This window comes from Rhinolophus sinicus, linkage group LG04 (genome assembly GCF_036562045.2).
Source record: "Rhinolophus sinicus isolate RSC01 linkage group LG04, ASM3656204v1, whole genome shotgun sequence".
Lineage (NCBI taxonomy): Eukaryota > Metazoa > Chordata > Mammalia > Chiroptera > Rhinolophidae > Rhinolophus > Rhinolophus sinicus.
In genome coordinates, this window is record NC_133754.1 from 5,369,048 (window position 1) to 5,390,610 (window position 21,563).

At 49.7% G+C, this 21,563-nt stretch overlaps 1 protein-coding gene across 1 annotated transcript in view; it reads left to right on the forward strand.

Annotated features, from left to right (window-relative positions):
• ERICH6B (glutamate rich 6B) overlaps window positions 1–21,563 on the forward strand; it is a 41,072-nt gene that overhangs the window by 16,685 nt on the left and 2,824 nt on the right. Inside the window, exons 5-10 of the mRNA XM_074331490.1 lie at window positions 3,017–3,153; window positions 5,381–5,442; window positions 9,063–9,232; window positions 14,530–14,615; window positions 14,781–14,939; window positions 19,976–20,201. Of these exons, the coding sequence (XP_074187591.1) occupies window positions 3,017–3,153; window positions 5,381–5,442; window positions 9,063–9,232; window positions 14,530–14,615; window positions 14,781–14,939; window positions 19,976–20,201 (840 nt within the window). The remainder of the gene's footprint in view (window positions 1–3,016; window positions 3,154–5,380; window positions 5,443–9,062; window positions 9,233–14,529; window positions 14,616–14,780; window positions 14,940–19,975; window positions 20,202–21,563) is intronic.

The following is a 21,563-nucleotide window of genomic DNA, read 5'->3' on the forward strand; positions in this document are numbered from 1 at the left end:
GAAACTTTCGATGAGGAACAGCAGTGAAGCAGCTGCCCACCTCTGCCATCCTGCTAACGCCACCCTTCAGAGGGGCAAGAGGCAGCCCCGACATGCACCTGGCGTCTGTCCCCAGCTGCAGACAGTAACCAGAGATGACATGGGGAGCCAGAATGTTGGACTAACCCTCACACCTACCCGGTTGCACTGTCCTCACTGCCTGCATTCTTTCCCCGGCTGGTACAGCCTGGGCTCTAATTTCCGTGTCAGACCTCAGAGACTTACAACCCATGGTGGTGCCGGCCGAAGGGTTAGTTCGCGTCCTCTCAGCTCCACGAAGAAATGTTCTCGGGACTGGATGTAGGAACTAACACAGTCACAAGAATGAAGCCATGTGTCTGCAGCTCAAAGTCAAGCGGGTGTATTTCTCTGAACTTACAAAAGAAAAGGCAAAAAAAGAAAAATAACTGGGTATTCCTTTTTTTTTTTCAATTGGGGAATTTTCTGGCCTCAGTTCCTACTTAGCCCTAAATTCCTCACTTTCCACACTTGTTTCTATACACACTGTAATAATAGAATTGCTTTGCAAATGCTGAAATACCACATCAGCGGGAGAAAACAAGGTTGTTTGAGCTTAGATTCACCGCCTTGGGTTTACTAAGACAGGAAGGCACAGGTGGGCATTTCGGGAAGCTTTGTTCAGCGAGAGCTGAAATTTAAAGGAATTGTTTTCATTCGAAACTGGAATTATTCAGAAACCTGCAGTACACGTGTCAGTTGAGGTTTTGCTGTACTGGGCAGACCTGTTGTCACAGGCAGAGGTGACACCTCTGCCACAGGAGGTTCTGGAAGAACACGGCACATTGGGAGCGCTCCATGTGACAGGTGGGCTTCTCAGGTGAGCTCTGGTCACAAGCACCTGGCTCTCAAGGGCTTTGCCCAGGTGACAAAGTATGACACAGAGTTGGGGGATACAGGCCCCCTGCTGTGTATACCACTCTGCCCCCAAGGGTCAGAGGCTAGCAGGACACTGAGGCAGCACCCACGGCCCAGACACTCGCATTCTCGTGACAGGCAGGCAGCTCTGCAGCTCAGCAGAGCAGTCCTTCTCCAAGCGGTGTCGTAGGCAGCAGGGGCGGACAAGCGGGGCCAGAGCAGGACAGGGAAAATGGAACCAATGCCCTGGTACCCGCGGCTAAAAGACTTTTCAAGCCCCTTTTGGGGAAATACCAGAAACCACAGGGGTATGAACCAGGGAGAGGGAGATGGAGGACGGCTATCTACTGAGACTGGTTATGCTGACAATTCGACTCCTTTGCTGCCTTTAGGTCACTAAACACACTTGTGTTGTTTCTGTGACACACCCATGCATCACAAAGCCTGCCGTGCAAACCCTTTTGGTTATAAGAACCAGAGATTCACCCAGGAGGAGTCTCTGGGCATGGGAGAACTGATCCCTTGGGTGCCCATACACCTGCCATGACCATGAGGGTAGTTCCACTCTGCAGAGTGGGGAAGCAAATGGGATGAACCTCGTAAGATGTCACGTGTGCCAACGACACGGAGTGGACTGGCACAGCCTAGATGGCAGGAGAACTTCAGCGAGGCCGCCCAGTGGGTCCGTTGTCTGGGGGACTACTGTGGGTGCCATATTTCCTGGCGAACAAAACACAGAATCCAAAGAGGAAGGTGCGAGATCGCTGGCCCCGGCAGATAGGAAGGTGCTCCATCCCAAGGAAGGGCTTGTCAACACTGAGAAATTCAGAGGCAGGACACCGCCGGCCTTGATCTCAACCTGGCCTGAACACTGATTCCAGTGTTAAAAGACAAACTGAAACATTACACATTTTAAGAGTTTGTTTGAGCGTGTATCAACTGGAATTGGCCATCACCAAACCAGAAGTGGTTAGGAGCCCTCCACCAACAGCATCTGGGGAGAGGCTTTACAGAGAAAAGGCAGGAGCAAAGCAAGGACATTATCGATTGGCCATAGCATAAAGCTAGTTGGCTGTTTGGGATTGGGTGTCCTTAGGTTTTGATGGTGTAACCCTGAGACATTGACAGACTTAGATTTTGGTTTGCTTGTGTAGGTCATCACAGCCTAGAGCCACATCCATCTAATGGCCTCCTTGTTTAATTAATTTAACACCAGCAATGGGCAAAGGAGCCATGCAGAGGCTGGGAATCAGACAAACCAGGCCTGAGGCACCCCAGCTTTCCCCACATCTTAGGAAAACTGGCCACCCACAAGCTTCATTCTCATATCTGTCCCAGGTCACATGTAACTTGGGATATGTTGTTCTTCTAGTTACTATAGGAAACTCATACGTTAATGGCGTACTATACATGATCAGATGTTGAACAACATAAGGGCAGCGTCCACCTGTAGGTGAGCAGGGCACCACGACAGACCCATGGCTTTCCTCAGCAGCAAGCCAACTTCCACCTTCCAGCAAGAGAAATTCTTAGGAGGACCCACCGTGGGTCAGTCCTGCTTGGCATCGTGGACTTGGCACAGAATGATCAATTTTACAAAACGAAAAAGGCAGTTTTCAATGTCATTACTCTGGAAGAATCTTCCAACGCAGAATTGTCCCCTGCAATAACGTGCTAGAGGCTACGCTGTGTTCCCGAAGACTGCCCTGCTACACATTGAATAAATAAGTAACCGCTGGGTGGTTAGCCATTCCTGGAACCCAGAGAGCCTGTTACGCTCTTAAAGCATGGAAGCATTTTTACTTTATATAGCCAGCTCCACATTTGGGAAAAGAAGGTACTTTTATGCTCTCAAAAGATTTCTTAGTATGCTGCTATTAAAAAAAAACAAATCTTGAGGGAATTGGGGAGTAGAGGGTATGATGGTAAATGGAAATATTCTTTAAAACAAATCTTGCCACCACCCTACTCTTCCTACTGTTGTGGTTTTTTAATAATATGTTGAAATCTCACCTGGCACCTCTGGGAGTCAGAAAAGTGATTAATTAGTAAAATGTTCATTCTCACTTTCTGGATCCTTTATTCTGTGACCCTTCTGTAGCTTTTCCACAGCTCCTATCAGTCCATGTTTAGGACCGTGATGGAAGAAATAGCTGCTCGCAATGAACTGGAAGAGCATACTGACATTCCCCCGACTGGCCGTCTGGATAGTGCAACCAGAAGTAAACTAGGACTTCTGTAAGTGACCGGAGAGATGGGGGTACGGGCCAATGGGTTCAGGTAGGCCAGAGGCAGCAGCAGGGAAAGTGGAAATTGGGCCACCAGAGAAAAGAGCAAGGCCAGGGCCGGCAGGTCCCCTGAGCCCAAGAGGCACAAGCCAGGCACAAGGACAGGGTAAGGTGAGAGGTCCGGCGGACAGAATGCTCTGGCTGCCGAAACTCAGGAGCGAGGAGATCTGCATGCAAGGGAGGCCGGGAGGGGGCCAGAGGCAGCAGTGAAGAGGCTGGAGGCCAGGGCAGGAAGAGTCGTGAAGGGACCGTGAATTTGCACAAAAGTCTGGGGAGCAAGGCTCAGCCCTCTGGGCCTTTGAAGAAAGGGGACAAGGGGGAGCAAGTCCTGGGCATCCGCCCTAGAAGTTGCCTAGCTTCCTCCTAGGCCAAGCTAATTCATCTCCATGCTCCCTGGAGGGGGAAGCCATGAGCCTCGCCGACCTGGGAGTCACAGCCAGAGCCCCTATTGGGACTGAGGAACGATAAGGTTATTGCCAACTAGGGCTGGCACCAAGCCTTACGAGGTGGCCTGACTCCAGGTCACAAAATGTTCTGAACCCCATCTGTACATCCAGCCTGTGGTGCATGGAAGCCTGGATTTTCATTCATCCAGCTGTCAGAAACCTTAGAAAGCAAGGTGCGTTTTCAGGCCTCTCCCATGGATCTTTCGCAGAATCTCTGGCAAGGGCACCAAGGAAGAGGCTGGGGGGGGGGGGGTGTTGGGGGGGGGTGCCCTGCATACCTCCTGGGTGAGCTGAGGCTTTCCCAAAAATCAGGAAGAGAGACTGGCTGCCAAAACTTCATCTATGGGCTCAGAGCGTCCTGGGGGCAGGGACCTGAGGCTTCTCGAGGGAAGGGGAAGGCAAAAAACAATCCAAAACACAAAGAGCATCCGAGCTTTCAGACCCTCACACAGCTGTGCAAACAAATGCCAAGTAACATCCCAGTTGGTATTCTGCCTCCCGTGTGACATTCCCCCCTTCCTTCCCCCTTAGCCTGTAACCAAGGCTCATTCTAAGCTGATTACACTCGAGAAATATTTCCGCACTCTGTGCCGTTCATGACAGCCATGTGTACCCAGAATCTCCGCCATTGAGGAGCTGGCTGGTAAGGGTTCCACTAGGTTGCAAAGGTGGGCAAAGAACCACGGGAGAAAGCTTCCCAAAAGGGTGTGGGGTGCCTGTGGCTGGATGCCCTCACTGGAGTTTGTATCTGGCATCCTGCTCTTGCTTCACCCCACCCACTCCTCGGTAGGCTAGGTCACTCTTCCATTCCATTCACAGTGCTAGCAAACAAAACAAATAACATTTGGTGCAAATGGGCTGTGACGAGCTCATTCTCAAGTCCCAATATTGCTTCTAATGTACAAACAGTAAACCTCAGCTCTCTGCCAGGTAAAATAGTTCAGTCCTTTCCCGCAAGGGTTTTGCTTCCTGGCATTGCTTGGGGTTAAATTATCATGCTCTCTTCAAGGCATCCAAACTGAGAACTTCAAACCTGCCATGTCAAAGGCCTTCTCGTGTCTAAATAAGCCTGGGAAGCTCACTCCTGGTACAGCTCCCTCTGGAGACCACCTTCATCTGGAAACAACTGTCCAAGCCATTGAAATGCCAGGATGACACGCTTTGTGTACTGACATGAGCGGGGGTTAAGGGCTTGATTATTTTGAAAGCTGTGCCTTTGTGTGGCTTCCAGGGTAAGTCACTGTGAGTGAGACTATTGGAAATTATCCTACTCAGTGCAGAGAGATTTTGAGTGCTTCTGTCCAGTTCACAGACAAGGCTGTCTTTCCATGTTATTTCCAAACGAAACCCTCGCTGGGATACGCACAAGCCATAGAGCACTCAAGCGGCGTGAGCTGCACTCAGAGCCAGCCTTGCAGTTGGACCTCCCAGTCCTGTCCCAGCCCCCAAGATGGCCCTTGTTGGATTTATTTTGAAAGGTTTGGGGATTAGCGCAGGTGTCCAGGTTGAAGGCCAGGTAGAGGCCAGCAGGAAAGCGCTGAGTCACTGCCACGCGCTGTCCCTTTACTCCTGAGCACTGGCTGGAAAGAAAGCTGGGACCAAATGCACTATCAGCCCAACTTTACACCATGGAAAAGACTCAGCAGCCTCTAGAACTATCTACACTGTGTAGCAGGGCAGGTAAACATGGACTGAGTCTCCGCTTTTAAAGGTAATTCACATTCCTTTTAGGTTGAAGAAAGATTTTGAAAAATTCAAGAAAATAATCCTGTGGACTATGAAGAAACGTGAACGTAAGGACTATTCCACCATGTTCCACCTGTGACTGGCTGTCCTGTGTGTGTCTCGCTGACTCTCACCTCTGCCACGTCTGTAAAGGAGGCAGAAATGCTTGCTCCCTCACTTGAACACGTACCAGTCCTAGTAAGGTCCTAGCTGCCAGGGATAAAATAGGGAGCAAGATGGACACAGCCTGGGGTCTCAGAGCAGGATTATTGTTTGGTTGGGGGGGCAGGTGGAGGGGGTGGTGAGAATAGACAGAGCAGAGAATTCGCATATTGACCAGTTAAGTGATGTGGTGGGGAGGGGGTGCTGTGGGACCACACAGGAAGGGATCTAACTTAGATTTCGGGGCTCCAAGAAGTCACTGTTAATGCAAGGCCTGGGAAAGAATAGCCCCTTTACCAGATACTGAAGGCATTTGAGGTCCAGCTACATATTTCCCTGAAAATAAGACCTAGCCAGACCATCAGCTCTAATGTGTCTTTTGGAGCAAACGTTAATATAAGACCCGGTATTCTATTATATTATATTAATTATATTATATTAATTATATAAGACCCAGTCTTATATTGTATTAAAACAAGACTGGGTCTTACTTTTTGCTCCAAAAGATGCATTAGAGCTGATGGTCCAGCTAGGTCTTATTTTGGGGGAAACACGGTATTAAGATTCGCCAATCGTGGGGGTTGCCAGTTTTGGGGCTCTAAGTATGGAAGGCTTGAGCCAAGAGCCTAAGCCATCAGGCCACTTAATTCGGAAACTCAAAACCACCATATGGAATACTTTCCGATTACTAGAGCCAAGTAACAGAAATGGCAACAACCCCAATGGCAGACGTAAGTAATTGATCACAGCGCTTTTTCTCACTGAGTCAAGACACAGCCACAGGTTCCCTCTTGAGGACGTGCTCCTGTCCCCCGATAGCAATTTATACCCCTGACCTAACTCTTATGGAGTAATTGCTGTGAGCAAGGTACCTTCACATATGCTGTCCGATCCAGATTAACTTTCATAATCGTGTGAAGTAGCATAAAGGGACTTCCCAGAGACCACCCAGCCGCTGTGCGACACGAGCCAGACCCCTGCCCAGGCCCTCTCAGACCAAACCCAGGGCTCATCCGCTTGGCACACTCAATGAGCAGTAAAAAGCTCGTGTGTCTGAAGAAGAAACGGTGGGGCCTCCTCAGAGCAGGTCTCACGTCCTTCAGTGGGGCAAGGAAGCGGGAAGAAGAAGGAACCGCCACCTTCTTTCCACAGTGGGAGGGCCGGGCATTCCCCCCAAGACTCATACAACGGGGTACCCCAAACAAGACAGGGGCTCAGATGCTCAGCAACCAAAGGCAACACCAATGTCTATTGCACTTAGCATGCCACACCTGTCTACTTCTCGTATTTCTGTGCCCTCCAGCTGCACATACCTGTGACAATTGGCGCTCAGTACGTGTTTACTGATGAATGCGGGCATGCATGATTTGGGCTCCTGTTGGGAATTAAGGCCTTTCAGAACTCTGCTGTCACAGAGCCAGGGTAGGACTTCCAATTGAAGGATGAACTTTGGTTTAATAGGAATGGCCGCATTCCCCACCCCCTCCTGCCCACGTTCCTCCCTTGGCTGAGTAAGCCCTCACTTTCCCTCTCCAGACACACTGGCTCTTCATTAGTCATCAAATTGGCCAGGCGTCCCTGCCACAGAGCCCTTGGACTTGTGTCCCACTGCCCAGAGCACTCGTCCCTCCAATATCCCCATGACCTGCTCCACCCCTTTATTCAGGTGTCGCTTAAATGTCACCTCAGAAATGGTTTCCTTGACTACCCTATATAACCCAGCATGTGCATAAGCACGCACACACACACACACACACACACACACGCGTGCACACTCACTATGTTCCCTCTGTCTCGCCGGAGCACTCCTAGCCAGCTGGCACATTTCATTTTTATCTGTTCACTTAATTTAGCACCTGTCTCCCCTAGTAAATGGACAGCAGAGACTCCGGCATGCCTGACACTAGGACAGCTCTTGACACACAGAATGAGCGAACAAAGGAACGATCTAGCCCTGCCTGCCTCTCCTGAGCCACCCACCACCACCAACCTGCTCCCACTCCAGCCTGCAAACCACACCGTGCCTATGCTAGGAATCCCCCCTCCCACATCAGAGACTTAACTTCTACCGGAAGTCTCCTCACCCTCAAGGCCAGGTTAAGGCCCCTCCAGGGAGCTCTGCTGGAGTCCTATGTGCTGGTTTGCAAATGGGGGAGCATCCCAGGTGAAATCAGAAGCTGGCCCCGCTACACAGAGGGCAGGGAGAGACTGAAGAAAGAGACAGGCCACTATGATGGGTAGATGGCAGGTGTCACAAGCAAGGGAACTTATAAAGCTCATCTTCGGTGACCACAAGACGAGAGGATCTCCACAGCCGCCCATTAGAATCTTGAAGTTTATAGAGAGGCCTTATCCGGGTTCAGCCCTGTTCCCAGTCCAGATGGTCTCAGGGCACCTGGCTCTGTCCAGGCTGCATCCTTGGAAAGGGCTCCAGCTGTGGGAACGGGATGCAGAGAGGACATTCCAGGGACCGGCAGGGGGCGCCTCCCATTGCCTGGGTCCAGCTCCTGGATCAACCCACAGTCACTTCCCCTCAATGACCTCCTCCAACACAGTGTTGTCCCCAATGGTGGGACAACTAAGCTCTCTTAACTGACAGCCGCCTAACCTGGTTGCCAGGGGACCCGGGGCCACCGCTTCCGGTGGAGAGCTTCAGGGCTGATTCACGCTGGAAGCTCCTCCCAGGGCTGCTCCCGGATGTCAGGCATCTACCAAGGGTCACTTGGAGGGGAGACTGTTCCTCAGGTACCCTTAGTTCCAAAATCCAATTGTTAAAAAAATGGACAAAAGAGAAGATAAAAAGAAACTGTTGTTGTTAAGAAAAGTAATGCTTTAAGAACTTAAATTATGCTTTGAATGTTTTAAGAAGACCCAATGAGAAAATAGTTTTTTTAAAACACAATGCTTGAAACTAAATGTTCACCAAACATACATAAAAGATTGGGGAAGATAGAGAGAAATTTTAAAACTGTAATTCTATGCCCAGACTATTTAGAAGTTGCCAAAATTGAAATTATAAGTAATAAATTATGAATGTGGTCTGAGCAAAAATTATCATCAGATCCACACACAAAGAAAAGAACTTGCCCTACATTTCATGTGGTGTGTGAAGACACATTTATGTTTCAAGTTAAAGTAACATGTTTAAGGGATGTTTCCTTTTTTAACGACTCCCCATTTTAGCTGATTTTTTCAATTACCTGAATTAGCAGCCATGCACATTACTGGCCTGTGGCTGGCGTGTCACCCCTCACCTCCCCCCGTCTGGGCTGGGTGGTCTCCACTGTGGTATTGCGCATCTAGCACCGAGCTGGCACATCATAGGCTTTGGTAAATACGTGTTAAATGAATGAATGAAAAATGTGAGAGCTAGAAAGTCAACACCCACCGTTCTCTCTTCAAAGGCTTGCTGTTTCCTGGCAGCCTTCCTTCCTTAGGGGAACAAGGCCAATATCCCAAACCCCTAAACTCTGTTTGGTGCCTTGACAGAAATAGATCTAAGTTTTCTTTCTCTTTTCTACCAAAGACTTACTCAACCCCAAAGCTTCAGACACGTGTACTTTCACGTTTCATTTACAAAATCAATCTCCACAAGTCGAGGAGCCTAAGGTAGAAGAAGTCAAAGGACCTTGTCATGTTGTTCATCATGAGAAGAAATTAGAAATCGATACAAAATGGACGAAGAGCAAGGTTAAGGTAAGCGTGGCAGTGCATTGGTGTTTTGTCTTTGTGCTCAGGTGAGACACAGACCCGTGCACCACCAGGAAGCTGTCGGAACCAATACACAATGTGTATCCAGACAAGAAAAACATGTCCTATATAAAGAGGCACCCCCTATATAAGTGTGTGGATTACCACAGACTGACCGGGCTTCTGCTGGGGTTCATGGAGACACTTGTCCCTACAGGGTGTGCATTTGGCAATTGCATGGGATTGGGAGTACAGGAAGTATGCATTTTAATATTCACGTCCCATTCCTAATAAATTTAAAATCTATGTCAAAAATCGATCACATGGTTAATGGATAAATAAACTGTACTAGAAAGCAATGAGCTATCAAGCCATGAAAAAACATGGAGGAGTCTTAGATTCATATTACTAAGTTAAGGAAACCAATCTGAAAAGACTATATACTGTATGAACACAGCTGATTGGGGTGCCAACCCACCACGTGGTCAAAAATCAAGTATAACTTAAGTTTGCCCTCCACATACAAAGATTCACAACTGCAGGTGAAAAATACATTTGACCCGTGAACAACATGACTTTGAGCACGTGGGTCTGCCTACAGTATATGCGGGTAAATGGACCTACGCAGTTCAAACCCATGTCGTTCAAAGGTTAACTGTATAACATCCAGGAAAAGGTAAAACGGTGGAGACACTAAAAGGATCAGTGGTTGCCAGGGGCTTGTGGTGCAGGGAGGGATGAGTATGGGGAGCACGGAAGAGTTTTAGGGCAGTGAAACTACTCTGAGTGATACTGTAAGTGAATGTATGTCATCATACATTTGTCCGCACCCATACGATGTACAGCACCCAGGGTGAACCCTAGGACTCTGGGTGGTAACGACGTGCCCGTGGGGGTTCCCTGACTGCATGAACGTACACTGCAGATGTCAATAGTGGATGTGCACGTGTGTGGGGACAGGAGGGACAGGAAATCTCTGTGCTTTCTGCTCAAATTTGCTGTGACCTGCTCTAAACAATAAAGCTCTAAAAAGAATCAATCACAGTACTCGTATGAAGATGGAGACTATGAAGTCAGAAATGAAAACTTGTCTCAGAATATTCGCGTCATCACATGAGTTGAGAATCAGCTCTGAAGCTCAAAGAGGGAGTTAGAAAGACATGATAGACGTCACGCCTTCACGTCTCTGTAATACATACTGAGAACCTACTAGGCCAGGTTCTCTTCTAGGTGCTGGAGATACGAGGGTAAACAGGACAAAGGCCCTGTGCCCACAGAACTCAGATTCCGGGTGAGGATACAGCCAATATACTAACACACTGATGGGAGCTGGGCCAGGGAGTGCTCGGTGCCCTGCGGGACAGGGCAGCATAATGAGCCCTTGGGTTGTGGGGTTGAGGGAGGAGCTGCTGTAACACACATCGGGCAATGGGGGAGAGCCAGTGGGCCCAGGCGTGCACGAAAGGAGGGAGTGAGCCATGTAGACACCTGACAGGAGGGCCTTCTGACGGAGCAAACAAGTGCAAAGGCCCTGAGGCCTGTCTCAAGGGCAGCTGTGAGTGAGAGCAGAACAGGGTGTGAACGCAGGTGCCCAGGTCAGAAAAGCTTTGTGGGTCATTGGAAGACTCTGGATCTTATCCTAAGGATAAGGTGAAGCCATTGGAGGGTCTAGAGCAGGAGAGGAACATCTGACACATGCTCTAGAAGAATCTTTCTAGCTGCTGTATGGAGAATAGGTTGACGGGGGCAAGAAGAAAGGCAGCAAGTACTGTTAGGCGCCAGCACATAAATTCAATTGAGCGGTGCTGGTCATCTCCACTAAGTGTTGGCAGCAGACGGGGTGCAAAGCAGTCTGATCTGGGATATTTTTTGAAGGGAGAATCCAAAGGGCTTCCTGTTGAATTGGAAGTGGAGTGTGAAAGAAAGAGAAGACAAAAAAATGACTCTAAGAATTTTGACAACTGAGTGACTGAGCAAATGCTATGCTATCATCAACTAAATTGGAGAACACAGGAGATGAATGCAAAGTAACATTTGTGTCACACCATGCAGGTTACAAAGCACTTCTACATATCATGTAAATGCAGCTTTTCCCAGCAAGTCCTACGGGATACACGTGGTATTAGATTGGTGCAAAAGTAATTGCGGCTTTTGCAATTCCAGTAGTACCTTGGTTTTCGAACGTCTCCATTGATGAACATTTTGGTTTATGCACACCATAAACCGGAAGTCAATGCTTCGGTTTTTGAACACGACTCAGAAGTCGAACATGTCTCACGGCTTCCGCTGACTACAAGATCCTGAGGCCTAGCTGTCGGCTGTTTTCGAACGTTTCAGAACTCGTGGATTACGTTTGAAAACCGAGGTACCACTGTTTTTTTAACCTTTTAAACCACAACTACTTTTGCACCAACCTAATATTATCCTCTCTCTACAGCTGAAGAAAGTGAGACCCAGAAAAACCTAAGTGACTATCTCAGGACACAGAACCTGTATCAGTCACGTCAACCCTCATTAGCTGCTGAAACAAACGATTCCCAAAGCTAAGAGCTTATTAACCAGATGTGAGTTCTTGGCCAACTCATGTCTGACTTGCGTCTTGTCGCTCTCTGAGCGGCTCTCTTACAGGGGGGCTCTCAGGCATTGGGGCTCTTTCATCATGGATCTCTACCATCTTGGAGAGAGGAAACCAAAGCTTAAATTCCATTAACAAAAATGAGTTACGTGGTCCCACCTAGAAGCAAGAGGGCTGAGAAATATACTCCTGCTGTGTGTCCAGAGCCAAATGGAAAGTGTTTGCTCTAAGAAGAAAAGCAATCAAACATCTGAAAGTGAGGAGGGTGGCCTCACTTGTGGCAAAAATGTTAAGGGAACCAGAAACTGACAATGTCAACCGAGGTAGGGACTCTTCCGGCCTCCAGAGAAGGAATGGGACGTTCAGTAGCCTTCCATCTCGTGGGCCTGCAGGTACAAGGGAAGGCAGTGGGCCCAATCAGAACTCCTGGGGACAGAAGAACTAAGGGACAGCAGGGGGGTTGTAACAGACCGTGAATGGCGAGAGCATTGAAAGCCTAAGAGAAGGCCTCCAGCTTTCTCACCTCCCCGGCCTCTCCCCTAACCCACTAATGAAACCTTACTTGGTTTCTCGCTCCAACCAGGCTGGTGAACTGAGTGTTCTTCCCCACCTCCCTGCCTTGTCCGGCCTCGGAGCTTTTGCCCCCAAACCCGCCAGCGAATCTTAAACGTTCTCCCTGCCGCCAAGGGGAAGGTTCTCACCAGATCTCTGAGCAGAGGACCCTTCCTGACCACCATTCCCACCAGGCTGACAGACAGTCACAGGACCTTGTCGCCTCGCGTACTGTTTTCACCCAGACGCCCAGGTTCCTGGCCATTGAAGCCTGTGCCTCCAGCGGCTTCTCCTCCAACAGCTGCCTTTCTTGCTTTCTTTGTCTTAGATCTCAGCATTTTGTCATAAGTTTTCTTGAACAAAGGGTTCTTCTGACTGTTTACAATAATACTTTGAAAATCACTGGTCTGTCTGGCTTCTAGTCAGAGTCACGTGGAATACTAGATGAATTGAAATGCCTGCTACAAACACCTGGGAAACTTAGATGGCATGTTAAAAAGCATCCCTTTAAATGCAGGGCCGCATGTGTAAGAAAGTAAGGGAAATAATACCAGAAATAGAGAGAAATGAAAAAGCAGAAGAGTGAGAGTGCAAACGAGTGTGGGTGAGCTGGGTGGGGGAGCGGGTGATGGGGATGGGAGGGGTGGGAGCAGGAGAAGTTGTCCTGAGAACCCAGGAGCTTGGGTTTTAACACCGATAGGAAACAAAGACAACTGGACCATGTGCATCCTTTTCAAGCACATGCAAAACAGCTGCAATAATTCATCACCCACTAAGCCACAAAACAAATCTCAGCAAACACTAAAGCGTTGATAGCATATAGACTATGTCTCTTACCCCAGTGCATGTTAATTAGTAATAATAAGGACATAACTAACAGCAACTGGCACACGGCAAATTTAAAAACACACAGGTAAATAACGTGTGTGTCAAAGAAGAAATCATACTGGAAATCGAAAAACATTTAGAATGGAATAACAGGTAAATAGCTGCACTCATGGGAAACAGCTACAATAGTATTTTAAGGGAAATGTTATAGCTTTAAATGCTTACATTAAAGAAGAGGAATCGAGAAAGAAGAACGATGAAAACCAATGAGCTCGACATCCAACTCAACGAACTAGAAAAATAAAACAGCAGTAATAGGAAACCCACAGAAAGTAGCAGTGTATAAACAATAGTGATGAGAACAGAAATCGATGTAACAGGAAAAAAAGAAATAAGAAACAAACCGAAAGCTGGCTCCTTGAAAAGATTAATAAAACGGGCCAATCTTCAGGCAAGGTTGATCCGCAAAGGAAAAAAGAGACGGTATTAATAACATAGAGAATGGAGACAAGGGCATAACAACTACAAAGGCAGGAGAGCTATTTTTAAATGTTATATGAAAAACATTTTTGATACTAAACTTGAAAATTTACATAAAATAATTTCCTAGAAAAATACAATTCACTCAAACAGATTGAAGAAGAAATAAAAACCCTGAATTGTTTCCCCCCCAGAAGGCATGTTTAGGTCCTCAGAATGTGACCTGATGTGGAGAGTTGGTCTTGGAGGATGTCAGTACTTAAGATGAGGGCGCACAGGAGTAGGGTGGGCCCAATCCAATGACCGGCGTTCTTACAAGAAGAGGCCACGTGAAGACACGCAGACACAGGCAGATGGGTGCGGAGGCTGAAGTCATGCAGTGCAAGGCAAGGAGCAGACGGCCGCCCACACCAGAAGCGGGAGAGAGGCATGAAGACACTCTTTCTTAGGGCCTCCCCGCGGACGCCTTGATTTCGGACTGCTGGCCTCAATTGGGAGAGAATAAACTTCTGGAGTTTTAAATTGCCCAGTTTGTGGTACTTTGTTATGGCAGCCCTAGAAAACGAATACAATCCATAACCACTAGAGTGACTGAAATGATAGTTTAAAATCTGTGCATGCGTGTGCACACACAGTGCGATCCATTTCAGCCTCCTTGTCACATAGACAGGTAAACTGAGGCCCTGAGAGGTTTCCTGTACAGTCCCCAGTAAGCTGGTGATAGTGATGGGTGGGGTGGCGATAGGTGGTGTGGCAGATGGGCATTCAGAGTAAGGAGATGGGTCCCAAGCACTCTAGTGACGACACCATGTTCTGACTTGGGAAAGCCAACCCCACACACTTTCATAGGCTTGTGTTTTCTTCCCAGGTGCCTCAAGGTGATGTAAAGTTAATTCTCTACCCCAATGAGAATATCTTCCAAATTCTCTTTCCTAATGGATCAGGCCAGATACAGTATCCACTGGAGCACAAGGACACTTACGATATGGACACAGATGGTGGCTAAAAAGTCTGTGGTTCAGGGTGGGGCATGGGTTTTACGAAGCCCTGCATCTTCTGCAGCGCTCTGCCTTTCTGAGGGGACCCCAAGGGGCGGCTTGTGCCTTAACCATCTTCTAGTTATCCGTCAGGACACCTGGCTATGCTCATCCTCAGCACGAAAGAGAGGAAGTTCACATACGAGTACATTGTTCTGGAAGACGGCAAAAAAGGGTGTGTCCGGGCTCTCATCAACAACACTGGCCACGCCACCTTCTATGATGAAAACGGAGAGATCTGGTAAGCTGAGTCATGGGTCCCACTCTACCACATGGAGAAGTCTCTCTCTCTCTCTCTCTCTCTCTCTCTCTCTCTCTCTCTCTCTCTCTCACACACACACACACACACACACGGTGACATGGGAAGATGAGAATCACGATGGACCAGTAAGACAGGCCCCTGGTACTGTCCTCATCATACTGACGCTTTCCCCACCAGTGAAATAGCAATCACGGACTCAACGCAGCATGTCTATTGGCTCTGTCTCCTCTACACCTCTTGAACGTGAAACCTCATGAGAATTATGCTAGAAAGAGCCAGGGCCTCTCTGTTCTGGGGGCTTCAGGGAGGACGGCGTGGTGAATACCTTGGAGACGTGTGAGTTATATTAAAAAATGTAACTTCTAAATATTTCATCATAACTGAACTTAGTTCTTAAGGTCCCATTTCTGGTAATGGTGGAAAACTTCATCTTACCAATTCAAGGTATTCAATCACTTCAAAAATGTCCCCATCTCTTTGGGGTAAAGACTGTCTTTTCAGGATTTCCTGCTCCCCTTCCGTTCTAAGTGGACATGGAGTGGGAAATGCATACGAGTATTACCATTAATCACCATTACACTTCCTTTCCTCCTGATAGCCAAAGCCAAACTGGTTTTCTTTCTAATTCCAAAAAAAAAGATTTTCACTCTCTAGGCCTTGGTTTTTAGGAATATTTTCTCTGCTATGGGTTTTTTCAACACCATTTCCTTGCTGACTATTTGTTCTCAGAGGCATCTACCCTCCTCTTTGTATAAAAAATGATGTCTGAAAGGTAGAAGAAGGTACTGGATACAAGAGGCACCAAGTACCGTGTTTCCCCGAAAATAAGACCTAGCCGGACAATCAGCTCTAATGCATCTTTTGGAGCAAAAATTAATATAAGACCTGGTTTTATTTTACTATAAGACCAGGTATAATATAATATAATACAATAAATATAATACTGGGTCTTTATAATATAATACAATACAATGCAATACAATATAATATAATACCGGGTCTTCTATAAGACCTGGTCTATAATATAATATAATATAATATAATATAATATAATATACCAGGTCTTATATTAGTTTTTGTTCCAAAAGACACATTAGAGCTGATTGTCCCAGCTAGGTCTTATTTTCGGGGAAACACGGTAGTGAGGGCAGGAAACTCAGCTAATTATCCCAAACAGCATCTGACTACATACAGCTTGGCTTCTTGACACTTATTTTTACAGCCAGAAGGGACCTTGGGGCAGTCTACTTTCATTTTCTTGATAAGAAAACTAAGGCTCAGAGAAGGTGATAAGTTGCTTGCCCTGAGCCATACGTGCAATTACAGGCAAGAAGTTTATGGCATTTTGATTTAGCCTGACATAAAGCATTTTTTAAGCATTACCGAATAAGATTTGCAAGAAAAACCATGTCTTATCCCGGAATCGCAGCCCATCATAACCTGAGGGATAGGATGGTGCTCAGAGCTGGGGAGGGCCTGACCCCCACCCTCCAGATTCTAATTCTGTCAGTCTGGGGTGGGGCCTGGAGGTCCGCATTCTTTGAAAGCTTCCCAGGTGGGTGGCAGGCGGCCAGGTGGGGGACCCCAGGCAGCGTGCCCGCCACGGGCCTTCACTGCTTCAGAAAGCGGCCAGTGCCCAGTGGGCCGGCAGCAACTGCCCACCAGCTCTCCTTCTGCCAGGGCTGGGGCTCCCCTATGGACTGTGAAATAAAGACAGGGGACTCTGAAGGAAATACTTCCATCTCCTCATCGAAATCGACAGCAAGCCGCCCCCAGTCTTCCCTCACGTCAGCAGCCGATGACTGTTGTGCTGACAACCTAGACCGTTGCCGGGACTCAGAGAAAGCCTCAGCTCCATGAGGAAATGGGCCCAGTGTCCTGTCCGGGGAACAGCAGTGACCAATGGTTCCATCTCTCTTCCCCAGGCCTCGGGCGCTAGCCTCGTAGTCAGTTCAGGGTCCAGGAGCCCCGAACTTCTCACCTCCCATCTTTCTCTCGGGACTGTCGTCTTCTTGCTTTGAAATTTTCTGAAACCACTAACCACTTCACCATTCAGGGGTTTTCAAGAGCGGGAGATACCTTAGCAGCTTTCCCTTCTAACGCTGAGCTCTCCTCCACTGCGGAGAGCAGGAGGCTGTGGGGTTGTAGAAAGCCAATCAGTCAGGCTCAGACTGGGCCTTGTAAATCCCTGCAAAGGGCGGCAGGCCCAGGCCCAGGACACCCCAAGGGCCTCCACTATTTACCCCACTTGGCCTGGCCCCTCTGCCCTGGCCAAGCAGCCCTTTCAGGCTCAGCGGGACGCAGTCGCACAGCCTTTCTGTCCTGTTCCCCCGAGGGCAGCTGCTTCTTATCTGGGTCACGTTATAGTTTGGCTTCAACCAAAGCAAAGCAGCTGCTGTGGCATTTCATGCATCAGAGACCCTGTGAGAGAAGCACTGTGCCTGCGTACCCCCCCACACTCCTCACTCCCAAAGTTCATTCCACAGAGCAGGAGGGGCCTTCCCACCCCCAAGCTGGATCCCCCGACCCAGGGACAGCAGCACCAAAGGATAATGTGATCCCATAGCAGAATGGCCCCTGAGGGAATTTGTCGTCAGAACCAAAGTCCCGTTTCACGGGGAGGACGAGTCTGTGGAAGAGACCTTCCTAGTCACTTGGGAACACAAAGCTGCTCAGCCAGGGCCCACTGACCCTAATCATTGCTAGAAATTTCCACAGCTGCTCCTGCTTCCAGCCCTGCCTCCACGCTGATGCAAACGAGAGCCCCCCCCCATTGCGCCCCAGCACAGGGAAGGATTTAGAGCCAAGCTGTTGTTCTAAGGACTATTTCTTGGGTCATGTTTTGATTTCTAACTCCTCAGGGAAGGTAGATGGTGTGGTTGTCATTTGCCAGGTGTGTGGAAACTAAACCCCAGCATTGTCCCAACCTCCAGGCCCCGGACTTGGGGGGGCCTCAGACCAGACCTCCCGCCAGGCTTCAGGGTCCCACACAGTGAGGGTCATCAGACCTGCCTGAGTCAGGGTCCCTAATGGGTAGGTCTCCTCACAGCGTGGGGTCTTTACACCCCTGAGAAGGGCCTCCAGATTCAGACATTTCTGGGTGTTCTGAAACCCCATTTTCCTGAGGAAGCCTTAGCCCAGAGCCAGGTAGCCCCCAGCAGGGGTAGACCTCTAACCCCAGGGAGCAGGGAGGGCCTAGTACGAGAACGCTGATGGGAGCCATGTAAAGGGGTAGAGCCAGAGGGATCTGCTCCCCTACAGGACAGAAGATCCCCTCTCTGCCCTCTTGTCCGTCAGTGATAATAAGGAAATTCTACCACTGACCAAGTTATTGCCATGTGTAGGCATTTAATCCTCTCAACAAGCCTGTGAGTAAGCTGTCATTATCTGTATTTTGCAGTTGAAACTGAGACAGAGAGGTTAAGTAACTGGCCCAAGGTCACACAGCTTGCAGGTGGCAGAGCTGGGCTTTGAACCTGGAGACTCTGGCTCCTGAGCCCACATTTTTAACTCATCCCGTGCATACAGCCTCTGGTCTAGGTAAAGAGGATGAGGTTGACTTGCTGGGTCTGATGGTGAGGTACTCAGGGGGGTGCATTTTGCTCGAGGGGCAATGGGAGCACAGAAGAAGCCATGGTTGGGAGTGACGAGGAGACGTTTTCCTGTTGGAGGTGAGCAAGGCTGCCCTTGGCCGGCCTCTCCCTCTGAGCTGACCTACAAGCCCCCAGACAGCCCAGAGGACACCTGGCAGGCTCCCCAAAACCTACTTCCTTCCGATTAACCCGGGCCTCAGATTCTCTGCATTCAATGCCTGACAGACGTCACCGCACAGATTCCAGGGACAGCCCTGGGGGCACTCCGAAAGCAGAAGCCAGGGCCGGCGGGACATGCTGGGGTTAAGATGCCAAGAAAGGGTTCAAAGGAGAGCAGGGGAGGCCCACCGAGCCAGCACTCCCCCGACACCTGCTGGTCTGGCTGCCAGGCAGTGCTGGGCGGCAGGAACTCACCAGGGCACCAGACAGACATGGGTCCTGCCCTCCGGGACCACATTTCACACTTACATTTAGCGACGGAGAACAGACGGTGAACAAGCACAGTTCATTCTCATTATTCACAACAGTTTTGTTCTATAAAGCCTCCGTGAACACTGAATTAGTGAGCACTGAACTCACTGCTCCCAGGCGGACAGAGAGAGAGAGAGAGAGAGCCTCACACAGTGACAAACACGAGCAGAGTGGAGGGAACTGTGAGCCGCCTGACACCTGACACACACATTCCCACGGAGGCTGAGACGGGGAACTGCCCCTGTTCCGGCCCCTACAGACAGGCCCGGAGGTTGGAAGTGGGAGGCCAGGCCGCTGTCACGCAGGACGGCCAGCTCTGGGGCCAGCAGGAACCTACCGGGATGGGTTGTTTCTAGGATTTAAGATTACCTGTGTGAGCTAGGTACAGCCAAATACATATATTTTCTCCTAGGACACTGGGGTCAGTGCTCACCAGACTATAAAACCTAACTACAGATCATGAATGACAAGACCAACTGTACATGTCAGTAAAGTACATGGAGGAAACTAACAAGGGGAGAAGGTGGTGACGCGTACAGGGACCCGGAGGGGCTGCTGAGGCCAGAGCCTCTGTGAGGAGGTGATTCTTAAGCTGAGACCTAGAGGAGAAGCAAAAGCCGGCCATGCCAAGCAGGGTGGGAAGCCCGCCCGGGCAGAGGAAACAGCCTGGCAATGGCCTGAGGAGGTAAAGAGCAGGCAGGGACCCTGGCACTGAAAGGACAGCGTGTGAGTGAGGGGCTGAGGGGCCACACCTAGTCTTGGGCTCGCCTTCCTGCTCGGAACTGCTCCCACCTGCCAAGGCTGTGGGAGCCTGTGGCTTGTTCGTGGGCAGAGGAGGAATGAGAAGGGGAGGACAGAGGGGTGGGGAGCAGGCGTGCATCCCCTAGGAGGGGCTCGCCCTTCACCCCAGGGCCGACGGCGGTGAGTGCCTGACGCGACTTCTTGGTCTAGGTTGAGCCTGAGCCAGAACCTGGGCTACTACTTTGCCAAAGGCAAACCTCAGAAGGCCTGGAACTGGTGGGATCTGAACCTACACGTCCACGCGCCCCCGGTCCAATCCATCTCCTTAAACATCAACCAGTACATCAAGGTCCAAATCAGGAGACAGGATGAGATCATCTTCCACTTCACCCACCAAACAAAATGCATTTGCTTAAACCTGGGCACCAAGTACAAGGTAAGGTCTCAACTCCCCACACCTCTGCCCAGTGGGCGCCCACCTGCACGCAGGCCACGGCTGGCTTGGACTGGTCCGTGCTCCGGCCCCGGGCTGTGTGGCGTGGGATTCCAGCCCATATTAAAGCAAGGCCGCCTCCACTGACCCGGTGCTTGACCACATGCAAAGGCATTCGTTTCACTTCTAAGCTCTGTGAGATGTGGCTCTGAGGAAACACATCCTCCAATTACTCAGCCATGAGCCAGACAAGAAAAACAAAACAAGAAGATGTCCACATGCGTTATCTCGCCTGACAGAACGCCCGGTCGGATGGCAGGGCCAGAAACAAAGGGGAAATCTGTGACCCCAGGCCTGTCGTTGGTGTCCTCTTCTCTCCTTCCCAAGCATGTTCATCTCCAGACAAATGAGCACCTAGGCCGGGCAACACAGTCTGAGGAGTGATCGTTTCCGGGGCCTGACAAATGGCTTCAAAGAGCAGAAATTTACTGTCTCACTGGCTGGAGTCCAGAAGCCTAAAGTCAAGGTGTCAGTGAGACACGCTCCCTCTGAAGCCCCTGAGTAAAGATCCTTCCTGCCTCTTCCAGCGTCCGGGAGCCCCTCCACACATTCCTTGGCTTGTGGCCCCGTCACTCTGATCAAGCCTCTGTGGTCACATGGCCATCTCCTCTGTGTCTCTCTCCTGTCTTTTATAAGGACACCAGGCATTGGATTTAGGCCCATCCTAAGTCCTCATCCTGAGAGCCTTAACGTAATTACATCTACGAGGATCCTATTTCCAAACACGGTTACACTCATTCACAGGATCCTGGGGAAGGGACGTGGCTTCTGGGGGCCACAGTTCCACCCACTACAAATGGCGAGCCTGGACCCTGGAGTTGTCACTGTGCGAGGGCAAGAAGGTGGGCGACGCCCAGCCGGCCCCAGAGTCAAGGAGAGACGTAGGGTGTCCTTGGCCCCCCACTGAGATCCACACAAGACCCTGCCTCTGCCCCAGCTCCCCTCCCTCTTCCACGGACCCGCCAGAGAGGCATCCAGGGCCTCTGGCAACAGGATTGGCGGGGAGACGCACAGACGGGACCTGTGTCCTGGGCGGGGAGGCCAACAGGGAGGCAGGCTGACGAAGGAAGCAGCCACACACAGACTCCAGCAAAAGTAAGCTGCATGGTGAGCATTCAAAAGGAGAAGAGGGAATGTGGAAGGTTTAGGTGGCCAACCACCCCAATTTGCCCAGGACGTGAGACTTTCTGTCCTAAAACTGGGACAGTTCCAAACAGACCCAGACAGCTGGTCACTGCAGGTCCCGTGCCTGGCAAGGCCTGCTCTTTCACAGGCGGAGTAATGAAGCCCAACCTCCTCACCTGC